The following is a 26,639-nucleotide window of genomic DNA, read 5'->3' as shown; positions in this document are numbered from 1 at the left end:
GCATTCCTCCCACCCCTTGCTTTATAGCCCCTGCCCTCAACATCCTGCATCCTGAACATACTTTAAGTTGAGACAGACTGAGAAGTCCTCAGCAGCCTGCATCATCGCTCTTTAATCAGTCAGAATTAATGGTGTTAAACAATGTGAGACATTTCTTTTACTCCCAGGGCCTGTGAACTACCTCTGTGGCACTCCTAGACTCTGCTATTCCAAGGAATGACACACAAAGACCAAGAAAAATTTGCCATTAAACCATTGCTTTATCTATAAGAGCCAGCCTTCTCCAAAGACAGAAACTCAATCTTCAAACCCTTTAAGTCAGGATCTTTCCTACAGTTCGTCCCAAGCAGGCTCCCCTGACTAGGAGGGACCACTATAGTCTCTGAATGGTCTATGCTACATTCCTCAAGAATAATTACCTTGGCAATAACACTCAGTTACCTTGTGTTTCTTGAGGAGTTTCAGAGTTGCAGCCTCATCTTTGCCATAGTCTTTGCTGGTCACAAATGGAAGCTTTTCTGATACCCAAGTCTCCAGGTCTGAGGTATTCAGTAAAAACTACCAATTAAAAATACAGTTATTTCCCTCACAATGTTAATGTCTCTCCTTCAATCTGATAAACTCTAACTGCAGATTGCACTATAAAATAAACTGTTCCTTTGGGGGTCAATCTCAAGAAATTCAATTCTGGATGATATCATGACCTTCACTGTTTCCACATATTCTAGGCTGCAGACCTGTGTAAGCACCATTTGTGCTCAGTAATAGGTGCAGGGGCACAAAGGATTAGCTTTTAGCCCTTTTACCCAAGAAGATGCTCTTTCAGATAGCAAGTTAAGCTACAGGGACTGGTTTTATTGTTACTGCCTGCAATATACTAGCAGGATCTTGGACACACTGTTGTATCAAAACTTGTGCAGAAGGACAAGGCCAGATCTGGAGGATCTCATTTTAAGAAAGGCCTCTTTTAGGGTATTAAACCCCTAGAATTAATTTTGAGTGCCCCAGCTCTTTCCCTTCACATCAGTATCCAGTATTTGCTGCTTTCGCTTGACCTTTTCGCTGTTGGTGCCTGGCACTCTATAACACCAACTTTGCACTTATATACTCCCCTTTTCTGAGGAGATCAAAGTACTTTATAAATACGATAGGGCCTCATAACACCTCTACCATGAAGGCAAAGTGTTATACCTCTTTCACAGTGGGGAAAATGAGACACAGATGTGGCCAGATTATCAATGGCAAGTGTTTGAGGTGCACCAGCAAACTTTGTGCATACACCTTTGTGGAAAAAATGTATATGCAAACTGGGTTACTGCCCTGCTAATTACCCATATATGACAGAAAATCTGGATTAGCCAGAAGAGTATTCATGTGCAATTTTTAACAGGCTCATTTTAAATGCTTGCCTTTGAAACTTTGGCCCATCTTTTGTTAGGGTGAAATTTACTCTGGCATGGAGGGCCAGTTTAAGGCCCTCTGCACCACTTAAACCCCAATTTGGGGCTGTGTGTGGATACTGCCAATCCAAGTGGCTAGTAAGGGGAACATGTGTACCCCATGTGCACCACTAAGGGGATCTGTTATACATAGGGCCTGATCCACATCCCACTGAAGTCAAAGGAATTCCCTCCAGTGACTTCAGAGCGTTGGGATAAGGCCCACTGACTGGAGAGGAGGGCAGAGATGGTGGTGAAATAGGAGCAGACCAGGCAGGAACCAAAAGACCTGCAATGATAGGGATCCAGTCGTCCTATCTCACCGAGCGAGTGGTGGAGCCAGGCTGTAGCTAGTGCTCCAGGCGACGAGAATACCAAATTCCGATAGGAGACACTGCTACAGCTCTGCATCCCGACCCGCCTCCCCAGTCCTGCCCAGTGCCCACCACCCACAGTGCTCTGGCTTTATGTGGAGGAAGCGAATTTCAGCCCTAATGGTCTGAGACCTTAAACCAGGTTTGCTTTCTGTGTAAATCACTTTGTTCTCCTCTTAGCCCGAAAAAACGTTGGTGTCACTTTGCTGTGAGCCATACCTGCTGGAAGCCAACAGAACGCTGCAGCTGCTTCAGCCTCTCTTCACAGGCCTTCTCCAGCTCCGCCCAGCTGTTGCTGAGCTCCTGGCATTTCTCCTTTATTCTCTGAAATGAAGAGTGCTTGCACCCAGTCACAGTCTTTCCCTTCTCCAACACCCTCTGAACTTGCTGTTTGTGGGCATTCACTTCTGCCTGTAATTCCTAGGGTGGGGGAGAGAGGGAGAGAAGAGTAAGTGAGGGCAGGACAGTATGCAAGAAAGTGGAGCACAGTTGTCAGAAGTGGGAAATTAGAAGCGCATACATAGTTTGCAAGACACAGTGGGTCTCTACCTAGATGCTCCCTTAAGATGAGCTGCTTCTGGGGTAACCTACCAAAATGCAACCTTCTGTTGCCAATAGAAGAGGAACACGTGCATCAGAGTCTAGCTCATCAGCATGATGCTGTCTGCTAAGGCTAGAAAGCAGCAGGGCTAACAGATATCTGTGAAAGACAACTAAAAACCACAAAGCAAATTCCACAGAAATCTTACTCTGTTAAACTGTCATTTCACAGTTACACTGATGTCTTCAAAAGTTTTTATGTCAGTCATCGCACTAGAGTGAAGTTTAAATATCTGTTTTATGTTGTCCTGGAGACTGCAGTGTGCATGCATCTCTCTCTGACACTAACTCCCTGATGAGAATAGTAATTATATAGTTAAAACACAAGCAAGCAAGGAATAGCAGAAGTATTCCACCCAGAAAAGAGCAAAATCATTCATTATATTTAGTGTGTAATGCATCAGTCTAAGAATTTTTAATGCAAAACTAGTGATTTCCTCATAATACTGTGAGAAGAATGGTTTCTGCAGGAATTGATAGATACTTCAGTTTCATCAGAAATTCCATGTTCACTCTGAAAATCCTCCATTATATGGCTGGATCATATGCATGTCTCAAGTTATTGGAATTACTTAACTGGGACAGTGTCAAATATTTAGTTCTCGAGATTGCATGCCAGGGAGAGTTTAGCTTTAATAACAGTTGTCTCCTTCTGCTTAGTGGGCTCATTTGTAACGGCATTCTGGGTAGCAAAAGGGAAATGTGTAGCTGTAGGTTTCTAGGTGTGGGGGCAATAGGGTGTCTGATATACACTTTGCTCCCATCACACCTATAGAAGGGGTAACAGAAAGCAGTTACCTTGTGTTTGTGGAGCAGGCTTTGAGCCATATCCAAGGACTTGCCACAGTTGGTGGAGTTGGCAATGAGCAATCGTTCACTGATCCAATTCATCTCCATGTCATAGTAATGGTAGAACTGGTACAGATCCACTGTTGCCTGCAGCAGCTGGTGCCTCTCATCAAGAGGCACCTGCAAAGACTTAAACCTGAGGATCACATGTTAAAGTGCAGTTATCTCCAGAGTCATCTGAGGGAATCACCTGTGAACCTGCAGTGCAGGCTCAGACAGGCCAGACACTTTCCCATGCTACTAACTCTCCCTGACTGGCACTGTACACATACAGAATGCCTTCTCAGTAGGGCTGCTCTTGGCACACATATCTGTATGTAAGTTATGTGATATGGTAAGTGTACACATTACAAAGGAGAGCAGGCAGGCAGGGGTAGCAGGTTTGTATAATTTTTGGTCGTGCCCAGAACGGGTCTAAGTCCCACCCCCCCAACACCTGCCTTGTAAGCTGATATATATTTTTTTAAATAATGTAAAAATGTGAGGGCTCTGGGGTGATGCTGGTGATGAGGGATTTGGGGTGTTGGAAGGGCTCAGGAAGAGGGTTGGGGGGTGGCAGTGAGGGCTGCGAGGTGGGGCTGGGGATGAGGGGGTCACCGTGCAGGAGGGGGATCAGGGCCGGCTCTGCCTTGGGGTGCAGCCTCTGGGATGGGGCAGGGCTGGGGATGAGGAGTTTGGGGTGCAGGCAGGTGCCCTGGGGCTGGGGCCAAAGAGGAGTACTCCACCCAGCTCTCTCCCTGCCGGTAGCAGCGAGCTCCGGTGGAGGGACCCCACTCTCCTCCCCCGCAGCACACTCACCTCGCACCACTGTCACTGCACGTGCTCCTAGGGCCCCTCTCAGGTCCAGGAATCCCCCTCGCCTCCCCAGTGGTGGGTGCCGGGGGAAGAGGGCTGCCATCACGCATGCACCTCCTCCCCTACTGCTACCCCTCACTGTAGCCTCACTGGGGGTGAGGGATGGGGCTTCCCCTTGCCCAGCGTGGGGCAGGAGTGGGGACTGCGGGCAGGGGCCCCCCGGTGCTGGTGGAGGGTCCCATTGGAAAAGGGAAGGGTCCATCCATTGGAGGTGGAAGGGCAGGGTCAGGGTCAGCGTCAGCCTGGGTCAGCCTGCCCTGGCACTAGTGGTGCGGGGTGCTAGGACCCTGCGGTGGCAGTTGATGCCAGGAGTCGGCAGAACGGAGTACAGCACGGAGCAGCAGGGGGAAGCCGCACGCTGCCCAGGGCTCAGGCAGGGTCGTTTGGGAGAGGCGCATGGGGGCAGCAGACGGGGCCGGGAGAGAGACCTGGCCCTGAACATCGGTGGAGCCAGGCCCCCATGCCCTGAATATTGATGGAGTATGGGCACCACGGGCCCATATCATTCGCAGCCCCAGCAGGCAATCCTACACTAATCTGTGTGCAGTCGGTGCACTTGCACAGGGCCCCCAACTCAGGGAGTCTGATGACACGGTTAAAAACAAACAAACCAACCCACATAGACAGAAAAAAAAAACCCCAACAACCTAGGGCCACAAAGGGGGCAGGGCATCACAGGAGGAGGGCTCTGTCTGAATGCTGTGGCAAGCGCCAATGGGCCAGAATGGAGAGTGGGACCAGCCCTGTAGGACAGGAGACACTGTAGAGTGACTTCAGGGTGGGCACAATTCCCCCCTCCAAGGCCTCCCACGCCAGGGGGCAAAACCCTACCCCCAACCTCCCAGGGACACCCACGCCACTATGGCAGGCCCCCAATTACCAGAGTGCACAGGGCCCTAAAATTCTTTAATCCAGCCCTGCAAACAGATTTAGGAAGCAGGAGTACAGTTTAACACCCACTCTAAACAATCAATTCTGCTCCATCTTAACCAGCGTTGGGAATACAGGAAACTGGAATTTACTTTTTGACATTGTTATTGTGTTAAATTAGTGTGTTTGTGGGGGAAATGAGATTCACTTTTGGAGACGTTGGTTCAAATCAGTCTTAGTTCACAAGCAAAATGAGTTGTAATGGTCTGAACCTAGTTACCATTAAATGTTGGACTACCTCACACTTTAGCAAGAATTTGGTAGGATTGGCAAGGAAGCCAAGGACTGGAATGGCAGGAGTGTCGCAGATTAAGATTGAGGGTCACTAGCAGAACCTGAGGCAGGGGAGCAGGCAGTTGTAAAACTGAAGTGTGTTAGCATAGTTTTGTGGCAGAAGCTTGTAGCAGAAGGAATGCCTGGCTGGCTGGCTGAGAGACAGTCTTTTCTAGTGGTTAGAACAGGAGATGAGGAATCAAGAACTAAAGTTCTGTTCCGAGCTCTGCCACGAATTCATTTCTCCCAACAAGTGAGAGAACACCCGCTCACCTTTCCAGATATTTCTGTGTCTCATCCAGAATCTTCTGGGAATCAAAATGATTGGTTGCCATTTTCTTGGCACAGGACACAATGGAGTTCATTTTCTCAGACAACTCCCCCGTCTCCTTTTCCAGTTGACTGTGCTGCTTGAGCAGATCGCGGCTGGAGCGCAGGTCATGGCCTGTCTCTGCATCCTGAAGAACCTTCTCAATCTTTTCTATCTTCTCTTTTGCATCCTACAAGGAGCAGATGAACATGTGCTTCCTGGAACATTTTGAGGTGTACATTTTTTTCACGTTTATCCCTGTCCCAGCCCCTTAAACAGGTTTCCCAAAATCCAACCCTTGGAATATTTCAAGTGACAAAATATTTAACAATATCTTTACGCTCAGAGATCCACAACTGTAGTTGCACCACCGCCAGAGTTCCCTTAGTGATGGTAATGCACAACTTCACAGCCTGGAGGCTTTCTTACTTCATTCTCCTACAAGCTTAGGATCCTTGGTATGCTGAGGCCATATAAAACTCCCTGTGTGACAATTATCGCTTTGGTGCTGGGAAAATCTAAAATTAAGTCTTCAACAGGATGGGATCTTCAGGGGCTGCTCTGTTTCCAAATCTTTGTGATGAGCTTTCTGTGGCAACTGACAACATGGAGAGCAACAGATCAGCCCAGTCCCTCCCCTCTGAAATCAATCACCACCTGACCTGGAGGAGTTCCATCAGCTGTTCTTGCTGTCCGGCCTGTCTCAGTTTGTCTCCTCGCTCTAACATCTTGTTGTACAATTTCTCCCACTTCTTCTTCAGCTCTGACATCTTGTCCCGGATAGAATCTGCAGCATAATGGTCATCTTGAATCAGCTGATTTCCAATCTGAGGAAATATATTTTATTATTCAAAGGTCTCAAAAAGGGGCACAATCAATTCTAATCTTAACAACTTTGATACTTGTGTTTGTTTCTTTCCAATTAATACCATGCAGCCTGAAGCTTTCTCCTACATCAAACCTACCATACCGAAAAACATGGAATGATTCACATTGCTGAGCCCCATCTGAAATTACCACTATCACAGGAAAATAACCAGACAAAATAATAACTCCCTCACTGTATATAATTTGTCTTCACCCCACCACACCTTTACCTGCCATGCTAAGATTTGCAAACTTGGTGTTAAAAAGTAATCAAGACCATCACTTAATCAAAGACGTATCTGTGGTGCGACTGGCTGTGTTGGCTACTGTGCTGTTTTACAGGCTCCTATAATCAACCAAGAAAGGCACTTTGCAAATAGAACCAAACCTATCGAACACTGGCCAAGCTGATAAACCTTTTCCAACAATGAATCCACCCTCACCATTATCAGCTCTGCAAAGTGCTTCTTGTTTGCCATCATTTCCTTCTCAGCAGCCTCATGCCACTTCAGTTTGCGCAGGATATTTGTTGGGTCACGATAGGACTCATCTGATGCAATCTTGTACTTCTCTTCCATCCATATCAGCAGCTCAGCAACATCACGGTTGAACTCCTATTAGGGACAGTTAGGATTAAATATATTTAATTCCTGATTGTACACAGACTCAAGGATACTACTTGATTGATCCACTACAGTGGATTCTGGGAACTCCTGCAGAAAATATTCGGTCCTTATTTTATCTAAGTGTTGGGGAGCCCAGTTTCTTTTAGTCTGAAAGACAATTTGCATAATCAGCGCCCTGCATTGATGGATCACAATCCTGGATTGCTGACAGACTTGGACAATCTTTTGCAGCCCTAATGTAATATCCGTGTTTCCTCCTTTGGACAATATTTCCTACCCCACTGCTTTCAGTAACCAGTGAAGACTCAGTTTTCAAGCAGAAAATGGATTTATAAAAGAGGTGACCACCATTATGACTATGCAGCTCCACGGTGGGAAGCCCAAATACCATTCATGACATTCCATTCCACATGAAAAATATGGCTAGGAGCAATGTAATAACAATGCTTCCCCATTATGTTACACATATATTATAGAAACTTTAATTTGAAGAACTTTTGGGGTAACTAAAAGAATCCTGTTAAGGATTTCCCCAATTCCCCATGACCATTCCAAGTGAAAAACTTTAATGACTAGAGTCTACAGAATGCAGAGAGGAAAATGCAAAGTTGTGCATACATAAACAAAGGTCAGGTTGAGGCCCCTTTGAAAATCAGATCCCATAAGACAAATTATTTCCTTGTCTGTGTGGTAGAATGATCGTTAAGGAAAATGTGACCAAAAAACCCAAACAGGCCAGCTCTGCTCTTACTGCCAATACACCACTTTTGCAACCATGTAGCCACATTTACATCAATGGAGTACTCTTGATTAACACTGGTGTAAGTGAGAGCAGAATCAGGCTCAATGTTTTAGAAAGAAATTTTCCTACCACAGCAAGAATCTGAACCAGAGGCTTCCTCCCACTGGTTCTGGAGTATCAGCTTCTTCTCCCCAGTTATAATTTTCTGTGGGAGCACCAACCCACAGTGAAGCATTAACATATAAGCCCAGGGTGACGTTCACAAGGACATTATCTAGTGATCAAGATACCCAGGTGGTTTTTCATTAAATGTTTTCATTTCTTGTATTAATTCAACTCACGGTATACTTCACTATGGCCTAGTAGATATTCTCTGATCACTCCGACAGTGTTAAATGAGTTCTTAATGTATTTGCCAGTACTCTAGTCAGCCTATATGTGGGGTCAACATTTCCTAACTTCCTGCTCCGAGGTGAAGTGGGCTGTGGCTGGGAACAGGGAGAGTGGTCAATATTTTTAGCCTTGGCTCAAGGCAACAGACAGTGTTAAATTACTGCAGCCCCAAGGTTTCCTCTGGTCAGCTCTAGTGCATCAGCCCTTTCACCTGCAGCTGAAGAGATGCAAGCAGCTTCCTTTTTTTCTGTTCATTACTCTGTCTCAGTCGTTCCCATCGGTCCTGGAATGTAGCCATTCTCTCCTCGATCCTGCAGAGAAAATACGACACAGAGCTTTAATTCCCCTATCTAGAATGATGACAAGGCAATGGCACTGATCCGTCTCGGTTTCCTTGGTCATTCTTTATTGCTAGAACTTTGGGCTAGATGCTGTTGCTAAGAGTAAGGGGGTGTGTGTAAGGCTCACTACCCCATCCCTTTGCACAACCGTGCTGGGTTTTCCAAGATTGAGAGGTTGTGTGTGTGGGAGAACGGCAGCTCCACTGGGTAGCGACCGCCTCTCATGTGGAGATAGGTGGGAAGGGGATAGATGGACTGGGGGTGGGCAGTCTTATGATTATTATTAAGCACTATTGGTATTATGGTAGCTCCCCAAATGTGTTGGGCACAGTACCTTACTGTAAGTTGATACAGTCCCTGCCCTGAAAAGCTTTGTGTTTAATTCACTCCCACCCTCACAAATATTTTATTTTAAGACTTCAAGTGATGAAAAAATGAAGGATGTAGTTCATAGATACTAAGGTCAGAAGGGACCATTATGATCATCTAGTCCGACCTCCTGCACAACGCAGGCCACAGAATCTCACCCACCCACTCCTGCGAAAAACCTCTCACCTATGTCTGAGCTATTGAAGTCCTCAAATCGTGGTTTAAAGATTTCAAGGAGCAGAGAATCCTCCAGCAAGTGACCCATGCCCCATGCTACAGAGGAAGGCGGAAAAACCTCCAAGGCCTCTTCCAATCTGCCCTGGAGGAAAATTCCTTCCCGACCCGCTAAACCCTGAGCATATGGGTTCAAAGGTTTGTAAAACTCTACGGTTCATTTTTGGGGCGCTTGAGTTCATAAGACATCTTCCTCTAATTTAAACACATGGAACCGATCCTCCGTTGGCGTAAATCAACAGTTCCATTGAAGCTGATGGAAACACACTAATTTACACCAGCTGAGTATCTGGCCCACGGTTGTTTTCTTTGGAGCGAGGCAATTGAACGACAAACAGACATGCCTTTAGGACGAAATGGAGACCTACGCTAGAACCACCGCGGAAAAGACTCAACAGGCGCAAACACATCTTCCACTACAGCTCAGGCAAGGGCACCATACTTTTGCATTAGAATTTCTCTTTCACCTCCTATCCATGTTCCCATAGTTCCTCTGTATTTCCTTGTTGTTGTTTTTCTTTACTTTGCTCCATTTCTCATCCTAATTTTTCTTTGGATTCTCACCGTGCTCAGCTGTGCTCCTCCCCTCCCCACTAATCTCTCCTAAGCAGAATGTAGTCCAATAACATTTAAGCGCGCGATAATGCAATACAGTGACAAACACAGCCTTCACCAAGTAAGTACAGCTTTGTGCTCTTGTGTGTCTTTTGGCTATTTGCCAATACGAATTCATTTTGGGAAACTGCCAAATGCACACCCTCTCTCTTTTCATGTTTAAAATTGAACTATGCCACGGTTTGTCATGGCACTAGACACCAGAGCCAGTCCAAGCAACTTTAAGCATAATTGTAGCTTCTCAGTTTCCCCCAGCACTCTTACCTTCAAACAGTTGTGCTCTCTAAACATACAGGGCCCAATTCTCATTGACACTAAGGCCCCTTTACACGCTCTAGTACCTTAAAGGAGCCATGAATTACACTGACTCCCACTTTAAGGCCATGTTACAGTGCCAGGGTGGTGCAAAAGGGCCTTACGTTAGATGAGAATCAGGCATGATGATTACAACTGTTATTCCTTTGTGAAGTGATTTGAAATCTATTGTATTCATACTAAATATTATTGATACTCTCAAATGCAAGGAACACACAGTTATGTGAGAATTTTAATGAGTTCTTCAATAAAGAGGTCATAGAACCATAGGGTTAAAAGGGACTACAAGATCTTATGGGCACATGTAGTATAAAATGCAAGGAGAAAAACTGGAGTATTCTCCATTATTGTACCAAAAATGGCACTCTGAACTGAAAGTGTTACCCTTGTCATTAGAGTACAGGAAATGCATCTCTTTGCAATACCGGCTCCATTCTCTCCATGTTAAGAAGCAGCATGGAAGGAAATGAAAGAATTCATCCTTTTCCACCCAAATTAGAACACCACAGCTTGTGGACTGATGGGATTTGGTATGATTGCTGGCTCAAAGAGGATCTTCTGTTTCACTCTGACGACACTTGATGATGGTTTGTAAAAATTAAATGTCTTCAGTGGAGTCAATCTCTTGTCTTCCTCCTCTTTTCTACCTAGAGTGTAAATGGCTCTGAACTCACATGTAAGAAGCGAAGTGCCTGTTCTTCACTAGCTTCTCCCCATGCTCATTCATCACTTCAGCCTGTTGCTTCAGCACCATCAGCAGTCCTTCAAAATCCTCATGCCGCTTGAGAAGGCTGTGAACAGCATCCACACTGTCCTGGAGTAGGGGGAAGAAAACTTGATCAAGTCTCACCTCTTTAATATGGCTCCCTCTGTGGCAGTGGAGGAGATGGTATTATTTCTGCCTTTGTGCAAGTCCTTATTCTCCACCTTCCCCCCAAGTGAAGCAAGTATGTATTGTAGATTTTCCACATCACTGAGGACCTTCAGGGCTTTGAACAAGTGAGCAGCTGTGCCTTGCTTGATCCCTTATCTCTCATGTTTTCTCCTGTCCTAAGAGTCTATCCTCATCTTTTAATCGCAGCAGCATGGTGCCCCCCTGGCGTAAGCACTGTATAATATATTTGGTTACCCACAAACTGCAGCAAACCAGTCTCTGAGATATGAGGAGGCTGCAGTTCAGATTCTAACAGTGCTCGTAACAGCTCTATCATCCAGTCTAAGGGTGAGCCTCCAACAGGTGTTAATAGTACTCATATCCTCTTTCCCAGCCTCTCTCCATTGGAGGTGAGATCATTACAAACTTTCCCCTGGCTGACTGCTGTTGAGTATTGGTGTGGAATGTACCAATTACTTCCTTGCTAATATTTTACTGATTGCAATAGCATGCTAAGGGATAATGGCAGTGTACAGGTAGAAGGAACAGTGGAGAAAGCATGGTGAAAAGGTTAACCAGAGCATTCCACCCCAACTGCACAAACACACCTCTGGGTCACAACTACAGCTCCTTGGTTTAGCGTCTTTTAGCAGTTATGAGCCTGCTTCTCATTTAAAGAAATGAGTAAATGAGAACCAGGACCTGCGTGTGCAGCTTCTGAACAGTAACACATCACTGTTACAGAAATGCTGCAACCAATCTAAGCTTGGCTAGAAATTCTCAGTTTTGAGCCAGAGGACAGCGATTGTCATTGAATCTCTGTTCTGATGGAGTCATTATGGGTCAAGACTGTTCTGGATGGGGAGTGGGAGCAGGAGACAACAAGGGCTGTTCTGATACATACCCCAAGATCATCTACTCGTAGAAAAGCCTCATGGCTGGAGAGGGTTGCACTGATGCGATCTGCTTCCCTATTGAACTTCTGCAGTTCCAAGCTGTCTTGGAGCTGCTTCTTCCGCTGCTCCCACATCTCGTCCAGCTCACTGCTTTGTTGGGTAAGCCTCTCCACGGTCTGGCGCACATCCTGGGTCCTGTTGCTGGGCTGACCACACATTACCTTCTGCCCCAGCTCTTCTAGCTGCGTAAACCTGCCCAGAGTCAGAAGGAAAGAGGACAAGTTACTGTAGGAGGTGACTTGAGCTTGGTGTTCTCCTGGCAAAGCAAAAAGAATAAATAACTTCCTCCTCCTATAACTTCCCCACCTCTCTCTCTCTCTGATGCTGCTCTATTCCTTGCTTTCTTGGTGGCAGAGCTGCCGTTACCCATTGCTTTCCCTATTAATGTCCTCTTCACTTACAGTCTGCCAGGAAGTGCAGGGGTTGGCTGCTCAGGGTTGTACATCTGAGGTGGCCAGGAGTTTTCTCTGTTGGCTTGAGAGCCCAAGAAAACAGGTGGCCAGCCATTACATGGAACAGAAAGAGTCACTGTGTCTCTGGGTTTTTGTAAAATGAGAGATGGGGCTGGAGGCCTGAGAGTCTGGCAGGCCTGGCTCATAAAAATACAGGAGAGGGGAGAACCCAGGATAAGTGATTGGATTGCTCTGGCAGAAGTGACCTGGGAAGGAAAAGAAGCCTGAGGACTTTAAATAGTGAGTTTTCTTCCTTGCTGAGCATCCAGGTGAGGTAGAAGGTGAGGCAGCTATTGGAGTCAGACTTTGGGTTAGCAGACACTTTCATTTGATATGGGGAAATTAACTGGGTTATGTGCACAGTCAGTTGTTATTTTCTTCATGCTAAATTTTATATGCACTTCAATAAATCCCAAGCACCATTTTCACACCAAGTTTATGTTTCCAGATCTGTTTTCTGGGTATGCTCCAGGCCTCCCTGGTGCTGCAGCTGCAGTACCTCACCCTCCTTCTTCACTCTCAAAGCAAACATCTACCTTTCCTTCTGAGTGCGAATTTCCTTCAGAAGGTCCTGATGTTCCTTCAGCAACTGCTCTGAAGAAGCCACGTCCATGCCCATCTCCATACTGCCCAGCTTCTCCCTGATTCCATCTGCCCACAGCAGGAGTCTGCGGCTGTCCTGCAGGACAGCCTGTTGATCCTGTGCCAACTCCAGGGTTGTCTCCCTCTCTTTAGTCTGTGACTTGAGTGTGGCCAGCAGCTTCTCCATATTCTCCACTTGCTTTTGGATGGCCCTGCTCTCTGCAGGGTTGGTGTCCTTAATCCTATACAAGGAAACCAAACAACATCCTTAATTTAGTTTCAGAGACAACATGAGCCTTATAGCTTGACCCAGCTGACACTAAAGTCAATGGGACTGGGTTGTTAGTGGTTCCTCCCGAAAAGAAGGTCAGTTCGGGCACTTAATGTTCCTTATCAGCAGTAAACAGCATAGACAAAGTGATCATAGAGTCCTCCAGGAAATGCATCCTGTCAAAAGACTTTACAGGCACCAGTGGGGCATTCTATCACTGAGGATCAAAATGTTTTGTGTTATTTTTTTTTTAAATTCTCTGGCTTCAGTTAGGAGTGCCAAAAGCTAGCATATCACATGAAGAAATTCATTACCTTTACTTCAAAGATATAACCTTATAATGACAATAAACTGCCTTTTTATAGTCTGACTCAGTATTGGTACCCTTTCCCCAGCCACTGCTGGTTTCACTGATGTCTTACATCACCTCTGATCTGTATGTAACAAAGATATTGTACGACTAATTTCCACAAGAGGATACAAATTACCTGGTCTTTCCTGGTCCCAGATTCCAGGAAAAGCACACGTACACCCCATGCTCCTTTTCACATAACATAAAACACATAGGGATGATCAGCCAATCAAATTTCACAGTTCACTGAAATGTTTCTAATTTATAGATCTGAACAGGTCATGCCTAACAGAGTGGAACAGGTGTGTTGCGACGGACATTGTAAACACACAAGGAGATTTTTTTTAATTAGAAGTGTTAAACCAAAGTTTAAAATGTATACACAAATGCCCTATATTTCTAATTCTCTTTCATCCTCTTTTCCCCATCTCATGCCTCTCAAGGATACCCCATGTTGGGGGATTACACAGTACCTCATTAAGAATACACATATCTTGAAATAGTGTTTGTTAATCCTAGTTCATGGTCCTACAACCTGAACTGCAGTATGATCTGCAAATGAGGTGTCCTTAAATTCAAAGAGAGGTAATACTCATTGTCTAGAACAAACTCAGTGGGGACTGTGGTTTGCGTTGATAATTCATTATACACCACATTCCACTACATGTGCTGGGGATTTGAGTTGGAAGAATAGCTCAGTGATTCAATATCAATAAAGACTTATGCTACTCCATTCATAATGTAGGGATTCTTTCTTTGTAGACAACGTTTGGAGCCAGTCACTCAGATATTCATCCAACTCTACCCAGGACAGAAGATCTCACTCAAAGAGGAAAAGGAGCTGTGATTGCAGCCAGACAGGGAGAGCACTAGTACGAGAGGCTGACCTAAGGCAAGTGTAAGTCAGCCTTTCACAACTATATATACTCTATACACTTTGCTTCAAATATGAAACTAGATCACTAGGCAAAAATACAGAAACAAATGGCTGATTCCTTACGATTGGGCCACACTCTTCAGGTATTCAATTTTCCTTTCCAGCACCATGACCTCCTTGTCAAAAGCAAACAGCTTGCGCCGATTTGCCTCCAGTACGGCAGGTGTGTTTCCAGGTTCCAAATCCCTCAGATGGACCAGCTTGTCTTGTAGTAGCCCTCTAGTGCTCTGGCAGTCCTGGAGGAATGTCCTCACATCAGCCACTCCAATCAGCTCTGAACCCTTTTCCTCCTTCAGAGTTTCCAGGCGCCCCCATCTAGGAGTGAAAAAACAACTGCAACAGCTGTATCTAGACACTAAAATCACAGTGTCTTTGCCTATGGGGGGAAAATAAATGTCCAGTGGATTTGTTGCATGCACCTTTAAAAATCACCTATGGAAAAATTCATCTTTGTGCGGGGGGAGAGGTGGAGGAGACAAACTCTATGCTCTCTTTATATACCACAGCAATCTTCAAAATAAGATTGTACTGGCACTTAAAGGGGGTATAGGACTAGTGCTCAGCCTCTACACATGATGAATTTCCCCTCTAAGGTGGTATTCCTCTCCTGCACCCAGTGCAAGTTGCTGTCACACTATGCAAATCAAGAAAAATAATCAAAATAAGGATCCAATCGTGCCTTGACGTTTCTGACCATGGTTGGGACTGCCAAGAGTCCATATAAAAATAGATATGAAACACGTTAAAAAAGCAAAGAGTTTCTTATAGTTACAATTTTCAAACCTGAATGCCTTAGGAGGACATCCTAACCCCTGCCTCTGGGTGCTCAAATTCACACTTAGCCATGCAGCACAGGCTGAACCAACAGAAGAGCCCATTGTGACATTTGACTATCCCACGATGTGCTTGCTTTTACTTTAAATATAATGAAAACAGACTTATTCCAAAGTATATTTTACCTGCCGTCATCCATTCATTTAGGACCTGTCAGTCTGATTCTTGTGTCACAGTACAAGGGGTGCAAGGAGACTTCCACCCTTTCTCCTTCCTGTGCAAGGGTCAGGCATCTCCCCTGATGCCCAGATGGGAGTATGTACCATCTTTAGGGTGCTGCAGCAGAATTCAGACCTGCCCCCACTTTGCTCCCTGAAGCTCGGGTGGGGATAAGGACTTATGAGGAATCTTTTCCACTGGACCATGAACAAAAAGCCCTCAGATCTCAAAGCATCTGCTGTACCCCTTGACAAAATGAGTGTGTCCATGACCTGGTAATAGTTCTTGTGATTTATATTTTTTCCCCATATCTCCAGCCAGTAACTGTTGGGACAATAAGATCCAATTTTCAAACAGGGACACGTAAACAGAATGGCCCCATTCCCTATGTAGAAACTCAAATCAGCATTTAGGTGCATACAATAGGCACATATATGGCCAAGTGATGACTACATGTGGCCAAGTGATGATTAAGGTGTCCATTGTGCAAGATGGTCTCACATGGAAAAGGGAGCTCCTTGCCTGCCTGTAGAAACTATTTGTTCTTTTCAATGACTGATTGCCAAGGGCAGAGGATAGACTTTCCATTACAATTGTCATAATACTATAAACCCCACAGTCAGTCCACGTAGACCACCCCCTGCTTCTCCTCTTATCATTATCCTAATTTTATTAGAACATCTCCAGCAGGTGTGCATTAAGCTGTGATGCAAAGAATTCTAGTGATTTTGATTCCATCTCTTCTTGGCAAATGGTTCTATTTAAAGCTGGTTAAGTTATAGATAAGAGAGATTTTACATCTCCAGTTTGGTAAAAGCTTCCCCGGTGAAGTAAATGCAAACTGCAGTGACAAACATCAACTTTCCATAGACAACCCTCTATCTTCACATCTCAGGTCAGTTGTGTGTGCCAAAACATCTCAGACTGGTATTTTCTCCAGGATAGTTTATGCAGGGCATGAAAAGTCCTTGATGGGGTGATTCCCCATTCTATCAGGAGCATTACCTCCTACTGATCTCTTTAAGGTGGGCTTGGATTTCATTCTGTTTGCTGGGACTGCTCTTTGCAAACTTATCTGCTAGGCATTTGATCTCTCCCAGCTGGATTTTCCCCACAGCCATTTCCACTAGAAAGCTCTAAAACAGAAAAAAATACAGGGATAATGTATGGAGTGAAGAACTCAAAACTCAGCATCTCTATGCAAAAAGTGCTCCACAAGCTGTTGTATTCACTCATCTTCTATTTGTGTATCTACTATGCTTTGACATCCAATTTATTTCTTTTCTCTCTGTTCATTCAGTGATCTCTTGACAGAATATACTCCCCTATATGGTTTTCCCTCTGAGCCCATAGATACATAATAAACTTATTCTGGTATAATATACATCCCATCCCACCGCACAGACATGTGGACAACTTATTCTGGTATAAATCTGCAGTTATATATTCACACCTTAGCTTAACTGAAAAAGCTTTCCTGTATAGACAAAACCTTATGGATTAAAATTCAGTTAACAAAAAAAAGGTTGAAAGCAACTTCTCTGGAGTCCTCCTTTCCTCACATACATCCATTCCCCCATGGTCAGTTTGTTTTACAAGTTATCTACACCAAGTAGAGATGAGGTACCTCATATTTCTGCTGTGTGACCTCCACATTGTCTGCTTCAGGCTGAAGGGTCTGGAAAATTTTCTCCTTATCTTCCATCCAAGACTGAAACTCTTCACAGGAGCTGTAGAAGCGGTACAATCGGATCATCTCCTCCAGACCTTTCTTCCTGTGCTGTAAAACAGATGGAGAACTGAATACTGTGATACACAGGCCTTTTGCAGAAAGAGATCCCCATGGCTAAAGAACTAAAGCATACAGATTAACCTGGCAGGTTGGTGGTAGTTCTCCCTGCTAACACACAGTGAATACAAATTGGCATCTTGAGCCTGGAATATTTGTTCCTGGGGCAACAGGAATTGGGAGTATCAGAGAACTGATGCTCACAACACCTGATAAGCAGAAAGTTTAGTAGTGGTGTGTGCTGGTTGACTGAAGATACAAGTCAACACTACAAAGGGAGCATTACCTCTTTAATCCTAGACATATGCACAAGCACTGGTTGCAGGAAAAATAGGAATCGGAGGGTTCACACAGCAGCTTTTTGGGCGGGACCCCTTGGAGATTGAGGATACAGAGGAATAAAGGGAAAAACTAATGGTCTTTTGTGAACATCTGTGTTAAAGTTTCCAGTCTTTGCCACTACAGCCTCAAGGCTTAGGGTTAACCTCCCATGTTTGTTCGACCTAGGAGAGGGTCTCTTGCTGTAATAGGCAAACTCCAGTAAAGTCAAGGGGATGCAGAAGGAAGCTGCTCTCCAAAAAATATAAGAACTGGGAGGAAAATGTGATGATCACAGAAATTAATTTGTGATTCTCACATAATGATGTACAAGCCAGACTGGATAAAACCTGAACCAAATGCACTCAAAGCTTAAATGAAATTTCTGACTGTTTTGAATGTCATCCATGATTCATTTCTCTCCTACTGCTGACATGATGTTGGTCAAAATCAGAAAAGCACCACACAATTTAGCACAGCCAGCAGTCTTTTCAGGGGTTGCATAGTTCAGGATTGCAGCACATTGTCAGAGCTGAGCAAGGGAAGTTAAAACACCTGCCTACACTTTAGAATCATAGAATATCAGGGTTGGAAGGGACCTCAGGAGGTCATCTAGTCCAACCCCCTGCTCAGAAGCAGGACCAATCCCCAATTAAATCATCCCAGCCAGGGCTTTGTCAAGCCTGACCTTAAAAACTTCTAAGGAAGGAGATTCCACCACCTACCTAGGCAACGCATTCAGTGTTTCACCACCCTCCTAGTGAAAAAGTTTTTCCTAATATCCAACCTAAACCTCCCCCACTGCAACATTACTCCTTGTCCTGTCCTCTTCTACCACTGAGAATAGTCTAGAACCATCCTCTCTGGAACCACCTCTCAGGTAGTTGAAAGCAGCTATCAAATCCCCCCTCATTCTTCTCTTCTGCAGGTTAAACAATCCCAGCTCCCTCAGCCTCTCCTCATAACTCATGTGTTCCAGACCCCTAATCATTTTTGTTGCCCTTCGCTGGACTCTTTTCAATTTATCCACATCCTTCTTGTAGCGTGGGGCCCAAAACTGGACACAGTACTCCAGATGAGGCCTCACCAATGTCGAATAGAGGGGGACGATCACGTCCCTCGATCTGCTCGCTATGCCCCTACTTATACATCCCAAAATGCCATTGGCCTTCTTGGCAACAAGGGCACACTGCTGACTCATATCCAGCTTCTCGTCCACTGTCACCCCTAGGTCCTTTTCCGCAGAACTGATGCCTAGCCATTCGGTCCCTAGCCTGTAGCTGTGCATTGGGTTCTTCCGTCCTAAGTGCAGGACCCTGCACTTATCCTTATTGAACCTCATCAGATTTCTTTTGGCCCAATCCTCCAATTTGTCTAGGTCCCTCTGTATCCTATCCCTGCCCTCCAGCGTATCTACCACTCCTCCCCGTTTAGTATCATCCGCAAATTTGCTGAGAGTGCAATCCACACCATCCTCCAGATCATTTATGAAGATATTGAACAAAACCGGCCCCAGGACCCCGGCCCTTGGGGCACTCCACTTGACACCGGCTGCCAACTAGACATGGAGCCATTGATCACTACCCGTTGAGCCCGACAATCTAGCCAACTTTCTACCCACCTTATAGTGCATTCATCCAGCCCGTACTTCTTTAACTTGCTGACAAGAATACTGTGGGAGATCGTGTCAAAAGCTTTGCTAAAGTCAAGAAACAATACATCCACTGCTTTCCCTTCATCCACAGAACCAGTAATCTCATCATAGAAGGCGATTAGATTAGTCAGGCATGACCTTCCCTTGGTGAATCCATGCTGACATGGCTTTGCATGACACTAGATCCCACGATTAATCTCCAAGACAGGCTACACAAGCACAAAGTATTGAAAGAGGTACAATACCTCAGCCATGGTCTGAAGATTCTCATAAAGCAAGTTTATTTCATTCTGGGTCCTCCAGATGTTCTCTGGAATAAAGTGAGGATCTGAATCAGGTGGTTTAGAAAATCCAATTTCCGGGGTTCCCCCGCGCACAGAGCGGCTTGATGGTAGTATAGTGAACCTTTGGTTTAGGCTACTCAGGACCTGAGCCTTCACTACCGGCACTGATATCACCTGTTAAAGCAAAATACAACAAAATCAGTCTGTGACACTGGATAATTGGAGCCCCTGACCTTAAGGATAAATTAAAGGACTAAATTTTCAAAATGATCTGCCTGACTCAAAGTGTTAGATATTGCAATTTGCAAATGCACCTGTGTGATGCATTGAACGCTATGATACAATTGTGATCTATCACTCTAAATTTTCAGGGATTTTCCTGGTCCTGTTTGCAGGCAGGGGGCTGTGTAGGGAAGTGTGGGTTCAGAATCAGTCTGCAGAGAGCCAGCCTAGAGTAAGCAGGGGTGAGTTGTGCCTCTCTGTTGAAGTGAGCACCCAGCTTTGTCATCACACTCTGTTTTGGGGTTCTTGTGTGTTATCTATCATTCTGAATTCTAAGAAACGAAGCAATGTTACATGGCAACCTACCAGCAAGAGTATTTTATGTTTTTATCTCACATCTCTATGCATATACCACAAACATAACTGCAGGGGACCAGGGCGTGGGCGATCTAGCCTAGCAGTCACAGCTGCGCTTGTGTCCACAAGTCAAGGATGGCCATGAGGCAGTAGCTGGCAAGCAGGGATCAGAGTAATTTATAGTGCCGGGATCAATAGGCAAGAGTCAGGGTCAGAATCAGGCTGGGGTCAGTGGCTGGAGATCAGAAAGCGAGGTGAGGTTTGGAGTCACAGCAAGGCAGAAGTCTGCTGGGTTGCCCAGACAACTTTATGGGGCACCCTCCAGGATTAAATAGTGAGCATGGGCCAATCAAAAGGATGCAGAGTACTGCCACACTGGATCCTTTGGGTGGTATTTCCTGCGGCCCCTAATCTCCATAATGCTCTTTGGATGGGGTTTTACATGGGCTCCTGGTGGCAATGTGGGAATGTCAGCTGTCTCAGGGTCCACAGACCCAGGTTCTTGTCCCATGGATCTTTACATTGCCTCTCCCCCGCTTTTGGAGGGCACCCTTCCTTCATGTTGGCACTTGGATGGTCTTGATGAAATCTTCTTACCAGGTCAGGGGCATGGACATGGGGAGCAGGTTCCCAGGAGCACAATTCAGGACCCAGGCAATGAGGTAGTACAGTCTCCCGCCCTGCAGTTTACAGCTGAGGACAGGGCAGACTATATATTCCTTGTGCCCTTGGACCTGGACCTGTGCGGGGAGTTGCTGGGAACATGATTCTGTGTGGAATGCTTCAGGAGGGAAACATGGAAAATGGGATATATCTTAAGGGAGTGAGAGAGCTGCAATTTGAATACTGACAAAACCCAGAATGGTCCAAGCTACTGGTGGTTTAGCTTGTGGGATAACCTGTTCATACAGAGGTGTTTAGCTGCAAGCCAGACCTTTTGGCACACTGTGAGAGCTGGGCTTTCCTGGTACTGATAGTCTGCCTACTCGTTGTAGTGCTTTTTTGCATCATGGAGGTGGTCCTTAAGGTCTTCCAGAATATGATGAATTCACAGAATCCAGTTGGAAGCTGCTGGGTTCTGGGAGGTTGCTAACAAGACAAGGTGGAAGCAAGTAAGAAACCTGTAATTTGCAAAAAAGAGACTCTACCCCATGGAGGCATGGTCAGTGTTGTTGTATGACAACTTGTCATAAGGCAGAAGGAGGAACCACGTATCTTGATGGTAGTTAACAAAGCACCTTACGTATTGCTGTAGTACTTGGTTCACCCTCTCTGTCTGCCCATCTGTCTGGGGGCAGTAAGGGGAGGAAGTAAAAGTGCAAAGTCCAGTAATTGGAGTGTTTCACACAAAAAGCATGATATGAACTGTGAGCTTTGGTCTGAGGTGACATGGCCCGGAAGCCCATGAAAAAGGATAACATGCACCACTAGGAGTTGAGCGGTTGTTTCGGCAGAGGGCAGGCAGTCACAGGGGATGAAGTGGGCCATTTTGGTCAACAAGAGTCAAGACCACTGTGTGGCCATCAGAGTCAGGGAATTCTGCTATGAAATCCAGGGTGATCCAGGCCCAGGGTCTAGGTGGGATCTCCAAGGGTACTAAAGAGCCAAGGTGCTCAGAATGGGGTGTCTTGGTACATGCACAAGGTCACAAGAGTCAACATAGGCCTGGGGCTACTGGAAGAAATGTGGAGCCATGTAGAAAGTCTTAAGGTGGCCAAAATGGCCCACCATTGATTGTCATGGCAGAGGTGATACACTTCTAACCAGGGGCACCCTGGTGGAATGGATATGCACCCATTGAGATATGTGATCCCATCCTGTGTGGAACACTGCATTTTGGTTCTAGCTCTTATTTGCTCAGGTTGTTCCATCACCTTCTGGGCTAACAGATCACCTTGAGAAGTGGATCAGATTAGATGAATCAGGTTTTGGTGTATGGTGGCACTAAGGAAGTTGTGAGGTTTAAGGAGAGAAGGTGGTTTTTGGTTAGGCTCTTTACCTTTGTGGTATTATTCCACCTTTTAGGATAAGGCATTGACTTTCCCATTCCTGATTCCCAGGTGATGTTGAGATTGAACCAAGGGAAGAAGAATACCCACCTGAGATGTCTTTGGTTCAAGGCACAAGCTTACGCAGATATTCAAGGTTCTTATGGTCCGAAAAGACTGGAACTGGTTGTCAGGCTCTTTCAAGGTTATGGCACCACTCTTTGAAGGCTGATTTAATTGTGACCAGTTCTCTATCTAATATGTCATCATTTTGTTCAGTGGGGTCAAAAGGTACACTTTCCATTTTCACATACAGGCTGTGCTTCTGTAGTCTTTTCAGGGTGGAATGAACATGGTAACAATACCGCTCAGGGTCTTCTGAAAACAGACACATGTCATCGAGATAGATGACTACATACTGGTCCAGGATGTCTTTAAACACATTGTTCACAAAGTGTTGAAAGGTCGCGGGAGCTTTAGTCAGACTGAATGGCATTATTAAATATTCAAAGTGCCCAGAGTGGGTTCAAAATGTGCACTAGTTTTTAAGTTCCCACCACAGTTCCACCGACGTCCAGTTGGGTGAAAATTCCGGTAGATCACACACTATAGAAACGCCGAAGTTAGGAGCGGGTGATACCAGTTTTGGACTGTCACTTGGTTTAGGGCATGTTAGTGACACAGAGGTGTAGCGTTCCATCCTTTTGCTTATTGAAAAGGACCAGAGGCCACACTGGGGATGTGAAGTGTTGGATTGAGCCTTTAGGCTTTTACTTGATGTGCACATGAAGGGCTGCAGGTCTATGGGGCAGTTGTAGTGCCAATGTGGAGGTAGCATGTCCACATTTTTCTTTTCAAAGACGTCCACAGAATCCTTGAAGGGTTAATGTTTAGCTATTCCACCTGGAAGCAGGCGGGGCACACCCTGACTGTTTCGTAGAAGCAATGCACAAATTGCTCTATCCAAGGACAAGGGCTAGACATGAACCATGAGAACTTGATTGTTTGGACAGCAACTGTGGGAGGTTTTCTTAGCCTGGGCTCAAGGCCTGAGAACCAGGATTGTAGTAGATAGGGGATGGTAACTAAGTATATGAATTAACGTCATACATTCCTTTGTGTAGCAGTGTGTAATGCTTAGGGGGAGAAATATAATAAAAGGAGAAGGTGGAAGGCGGGGGGGCAGAACGCCCATCTCAGCTGACCAGCCTGCTTGCTTGCAAAAAGCTGTGTTCTGTCTCATCACTGAACCGCCACAAATCCTAATACTCATCAGTGAGACGGGAACTCAGGCTTAGGAATGGTTCCTTCTGGTCACCATCATCTGTGGTTCTCCCACAGGTGCCATCACTTCTGGTCATCTGCAGGAGCCTGGGACCAGAGGTTTGGGGCTCACCCTTCAGCAGTGTTCAGAGGGAAACTGATCCTTTTCTTTCACCAGAGCATAGAAGGGTTGGGCTGATCCAGCTGGGTGATGCTGAGAATCAGGGGAAGTGTGGAGAACGAATCACATTGAATTTAGTACATCCTGATATCCGTGGAGTACAGCCTCTAGGGGTCCTGTTTCCTGTGTCAAATCTATCATCTCTATGAGAACTGACCGAGGCGTTAAACAGAGGGGCATTTATAGGGTTTGAGTGTCTTCAGCATCTATTGAATTATCGGAGCTCCTGAATCAATCAGGGCCACTGAGGGGGAACTAGTTTGGCTCCATTCATGGTACATAACAGTCTCTGTACTTGGAAATGTGGGCAGGCACTGCATGTCCAAGATTGGGTTTCCCTCAAGGGCTTGGGGGTAGTTCCAGAGCATAGTGCCCTGGTGATGCCTAGGCTGACCCCTCCATACAGCCTGGGTTCACTCATTTCTTGATTCCTTGCTGGTTGAGGTCCGCAATGGGCAAGAAGTAAGAGCACATGCCGGTGCTCTGCAATAAAAGCATAAGTTATTGTGCTGTCACTGTTCCTTTTCTTCCAGGGTCAAGCTTTGCAGACCAGACCAACCTGCACTGGTTTGTGGGTAGGTGCTGGAGCGTTCAGCCTGGTGTCTGGGTGAGGCGGCACCATGGTTCACCTCCTCTTTTCCTTTTGCTTATTCCTTTACCTCCTCACTAAGTCCACACCGTAACAGGTGTAGTTGGGCCGCCACATTCCACTCAACATCAGTCGCAAGTCACCGGAACTGGGCAGCATTATGTGGCAGCTGGCCCTTGCCCTTGCTGGTGCTTTTGTAGTGCAGCTTCCATTCAACGAGTGCAATGAAAATAATTAAAAATGGCAGAAAACACCCACAGGCAGGCATTTCAGTCAGTTAACACCAGGCTGTCCTGTTCTAGCAGAGGGGGGGGGCCCAGTCCAAGCCCTAACAACCTGTCAATGTATTTTCAATAGCTAGACACTTGCAGATGCAAAGACTACTGAGCACCTAAGAGAGAGAACAAAGCAGGCAGACCCAAGGGGCAAACCACCTACTTAAGAGTACAAGTGAATTTCAAAAGTGTCAGGACACAAATTACATTCCTAAACTTAATCAAGGGATTTGCATATTTAGGGCTACAATTCCCAAGAATGCTTGTCAATAATGTAATAATTAATTTAGGGGCCAGATAACTATATTGATTAAAAACAAATGTTTTCAGAACTTGAATGGGAGCACCAAGTACAGCCAAGCATTAGAGGTTCACTTTTATGGTCCTTAAATTATTGAACCAGCAAACAATCAACTGTTAAAAAAAATCAGCGCGTCTGTATTTCCTTCACTGATCAACATCTGTGGGCTCCTGAACTTACATGCTCCCTCTAAAAACCAGTAATGCAGGAACAAACAGGGAGGGTCACAAAATGGTGTTCCCAGCTCTTACTACTAATTGCAGTTGCAATAGTTGCTTATCTTGCATATCTCATTGTTATAGAGAGAGCGTTCAGAGATAAAGAAATCTGAAAGGTAACAATCAGGATTATGGCCAAAATATTGAATGGGGGATTCAGACCACAGCTGAAGATCAAATGAGTTTAACAAGACAAATCAAGAAGCAGAGGAATCAAACATAAAAACTGAATTTACCCAGGATGATTACAGAAGCCTCAGGTGAGAGGATTAAAGTAAGTGAAGTATTGAAGTCTGGCGAAAAGCAGGGAGGGAGGCAGTGGGTGGTGTATAATGGCCATTTGGAAGGAGAGTTGGATTCAGTAGGAAGTAAATAATAAGGTGGGGAGGAGTAGAATATTTGTGAGAGCTAGGAGAGAGGTGTGATGTGGATGAGCCAGACTTGGTGCTAAATGACCAAAAACTGTATTTCTAGGATTCCATCAGCGACAGCCAGGGGACTGGGCCCTGACTCATGTATAATTAAGAGAGCTAATTGAATCTAGGCTCTTCTGTTCAGCAGGGAATTCCAACATTTCAAAAAACTTTGTTTTCATTTCAATTAGGAATGAAAAGTCATTTTGACCTGGAAAATCAGAACATTCCATTCCAAAAAGACTGAAACATCTTGACCTTATCTACATGCTTTTTTCAGTGAAGTTTTGTCAAAACTGACACATTTTCACAAAATGTTTCAATTTCACTAAATTTCCAACCAGCTCTAATAAATAAAAACAAAGGGAAGTAGAGGGACACAACCTCATATCCACATACCGCAGATGGAGCCTGCTTTGCTACAGTACCAGCTTGTTCTTCCAGGCGCCTCATCTCCAAGCAGTAGACTGTGATCTCCTTCTCCAGTCGCAAGTGGTGGTGTAGCAAGGCTTCTGCGCTGGACTCATCCTTCCCATAATCCTTACTGGCCAGGAGGGGCTGCCGCTCCCGTAGCCATGAGTCTGCTTCATCAATGTCAACAAAGTACTGAAGGGAACACAGGTGGGGAGAATGTTTGATTAAACAGCCCTAAGAGATACACATCCAACAGTCCATCCTCTGGCAAATGGTCAACAGGGCTGTAATTGCATCAGACAACTGAAGCTAATCATAACACATATGCAGGTCATATAAGCAGGACCATTACACATCAGGTGGCTCTTTCTTTAGAAACCCCAATTATATTTCAGCAGCAAGCTTAGCACCAATATGGTTCACAGGATCACAATTAAATAAATTAGTCCCAAATATTTCCTCCATTAATCTTATTAGCCAGTTTCCAAGTCAATCACTCAGTAGTTAGACTTTGTTACTAGACAGTAGTCAGACTTTGTCATTTAACAGAATCAATAATACATAGCATACTTCCAGACTATAGGGATGGCCTACAATTTCAACAACAGATGTTTTTCCACAAAAGTTAATGATAGATCATGAGGATACAGAGTAAGTTTCTCTAACAGAAAGCAGCCTTCACAAATTGCAATTCATGGGAAAAGTTTGGGTGCAATCTTATATGGCTGTAATTGTAAAAAGACATTAAATTATAAAAATAATTTAAACTACCCCCTTCCCGCCCCTCCCCCCCCAAAAAAACTGGGGGAGGGACAAAGCTATAA

General features: G+C 45.2%; 1 protein-coding gene across 1 annotated transcript in view; it reads right to left on the bottom strand.

The window, feature by feature from the left end:
- SPTBN5 (spectrin beta, non-erythrocytic 5) overlaps window positions 1–26,639 on the bottom strand; it is a 145,598-nt gene that overhangs the window by 95,816 nt on the left and 23,143 nt on the right. The window contains exons 11-25 of the mRNA XM_048855659.2: window positions 25,801–26,007; window positions 19,556–19,768; window positions 17,177–17,329; window positions 16,555–16,685; window positions 14,620–14,871; window positions 12,951–13,238; window positions 11,911–12,154; window positions 10,807–10,946; window positions 8,470–8,569; window positions 6,941–7,111; window positions 6,293–6,457; window positions 5,594–5,820; window positions 3,212–3,398; window positions 2,033–2,233; window positions 442–558 (exon numbers count right to left, since the gene is read on the bottom strand). Of these exons, the coding sequence (XP_048711616.2) occupies window positions 442–558; window positions 2,033–2,233; window positions 3,212–3,398; window positions 5,594–5,820; window positions 6,293–6,457; window positions 6,941–7,111; window positions 8,470–8,569; window positions 10,807–10,946; window positions 11,911–12,154; window positions 12,951–13,238; window positions 14,620–14,871; window positions 16,555–16,685; window positions 17,177–17,329; window positions 19,556–19,768; window positions 25,801–26,007 (2,796 nt within the window). The remainder of the gene's footprint in view (window positions 1–441; window positions 559–2,032; window positions 2,234–3,211; window positions 3,399–5,593; window positions 5,821–6,292; window positions 6,458–6,940; window positions 7,112–8,469; window positions 8,570–10,806; window positions 10,947–11,910; window positions 12,155–12,950; window positions 13,239–14,619; window positions 14,872–16,554; window positions 16,686–17,176; window positions 17,330–19,555; window positions 19,769–25,800; window positions 26,008–26,639) is intronic.

Source organism: Caretta caretta, chromosome 6 (genome assembly GCF_965140235.1).
Source record: "Caretta caretta isolate rCarCar2 chromosome 6, rCarCar1.hap1, whole genome shotgun sequence".
NCBI classification, from domain to species: Eukaryota; Metazoa; Chordata; order Testudines; family Cheloniidae; genus Caretta; species Caretta caretta.
Note: the sequence above shows the minus strand (reverse complement) of the source record. Positions and strands in the feature narration are given on the sequence as shown.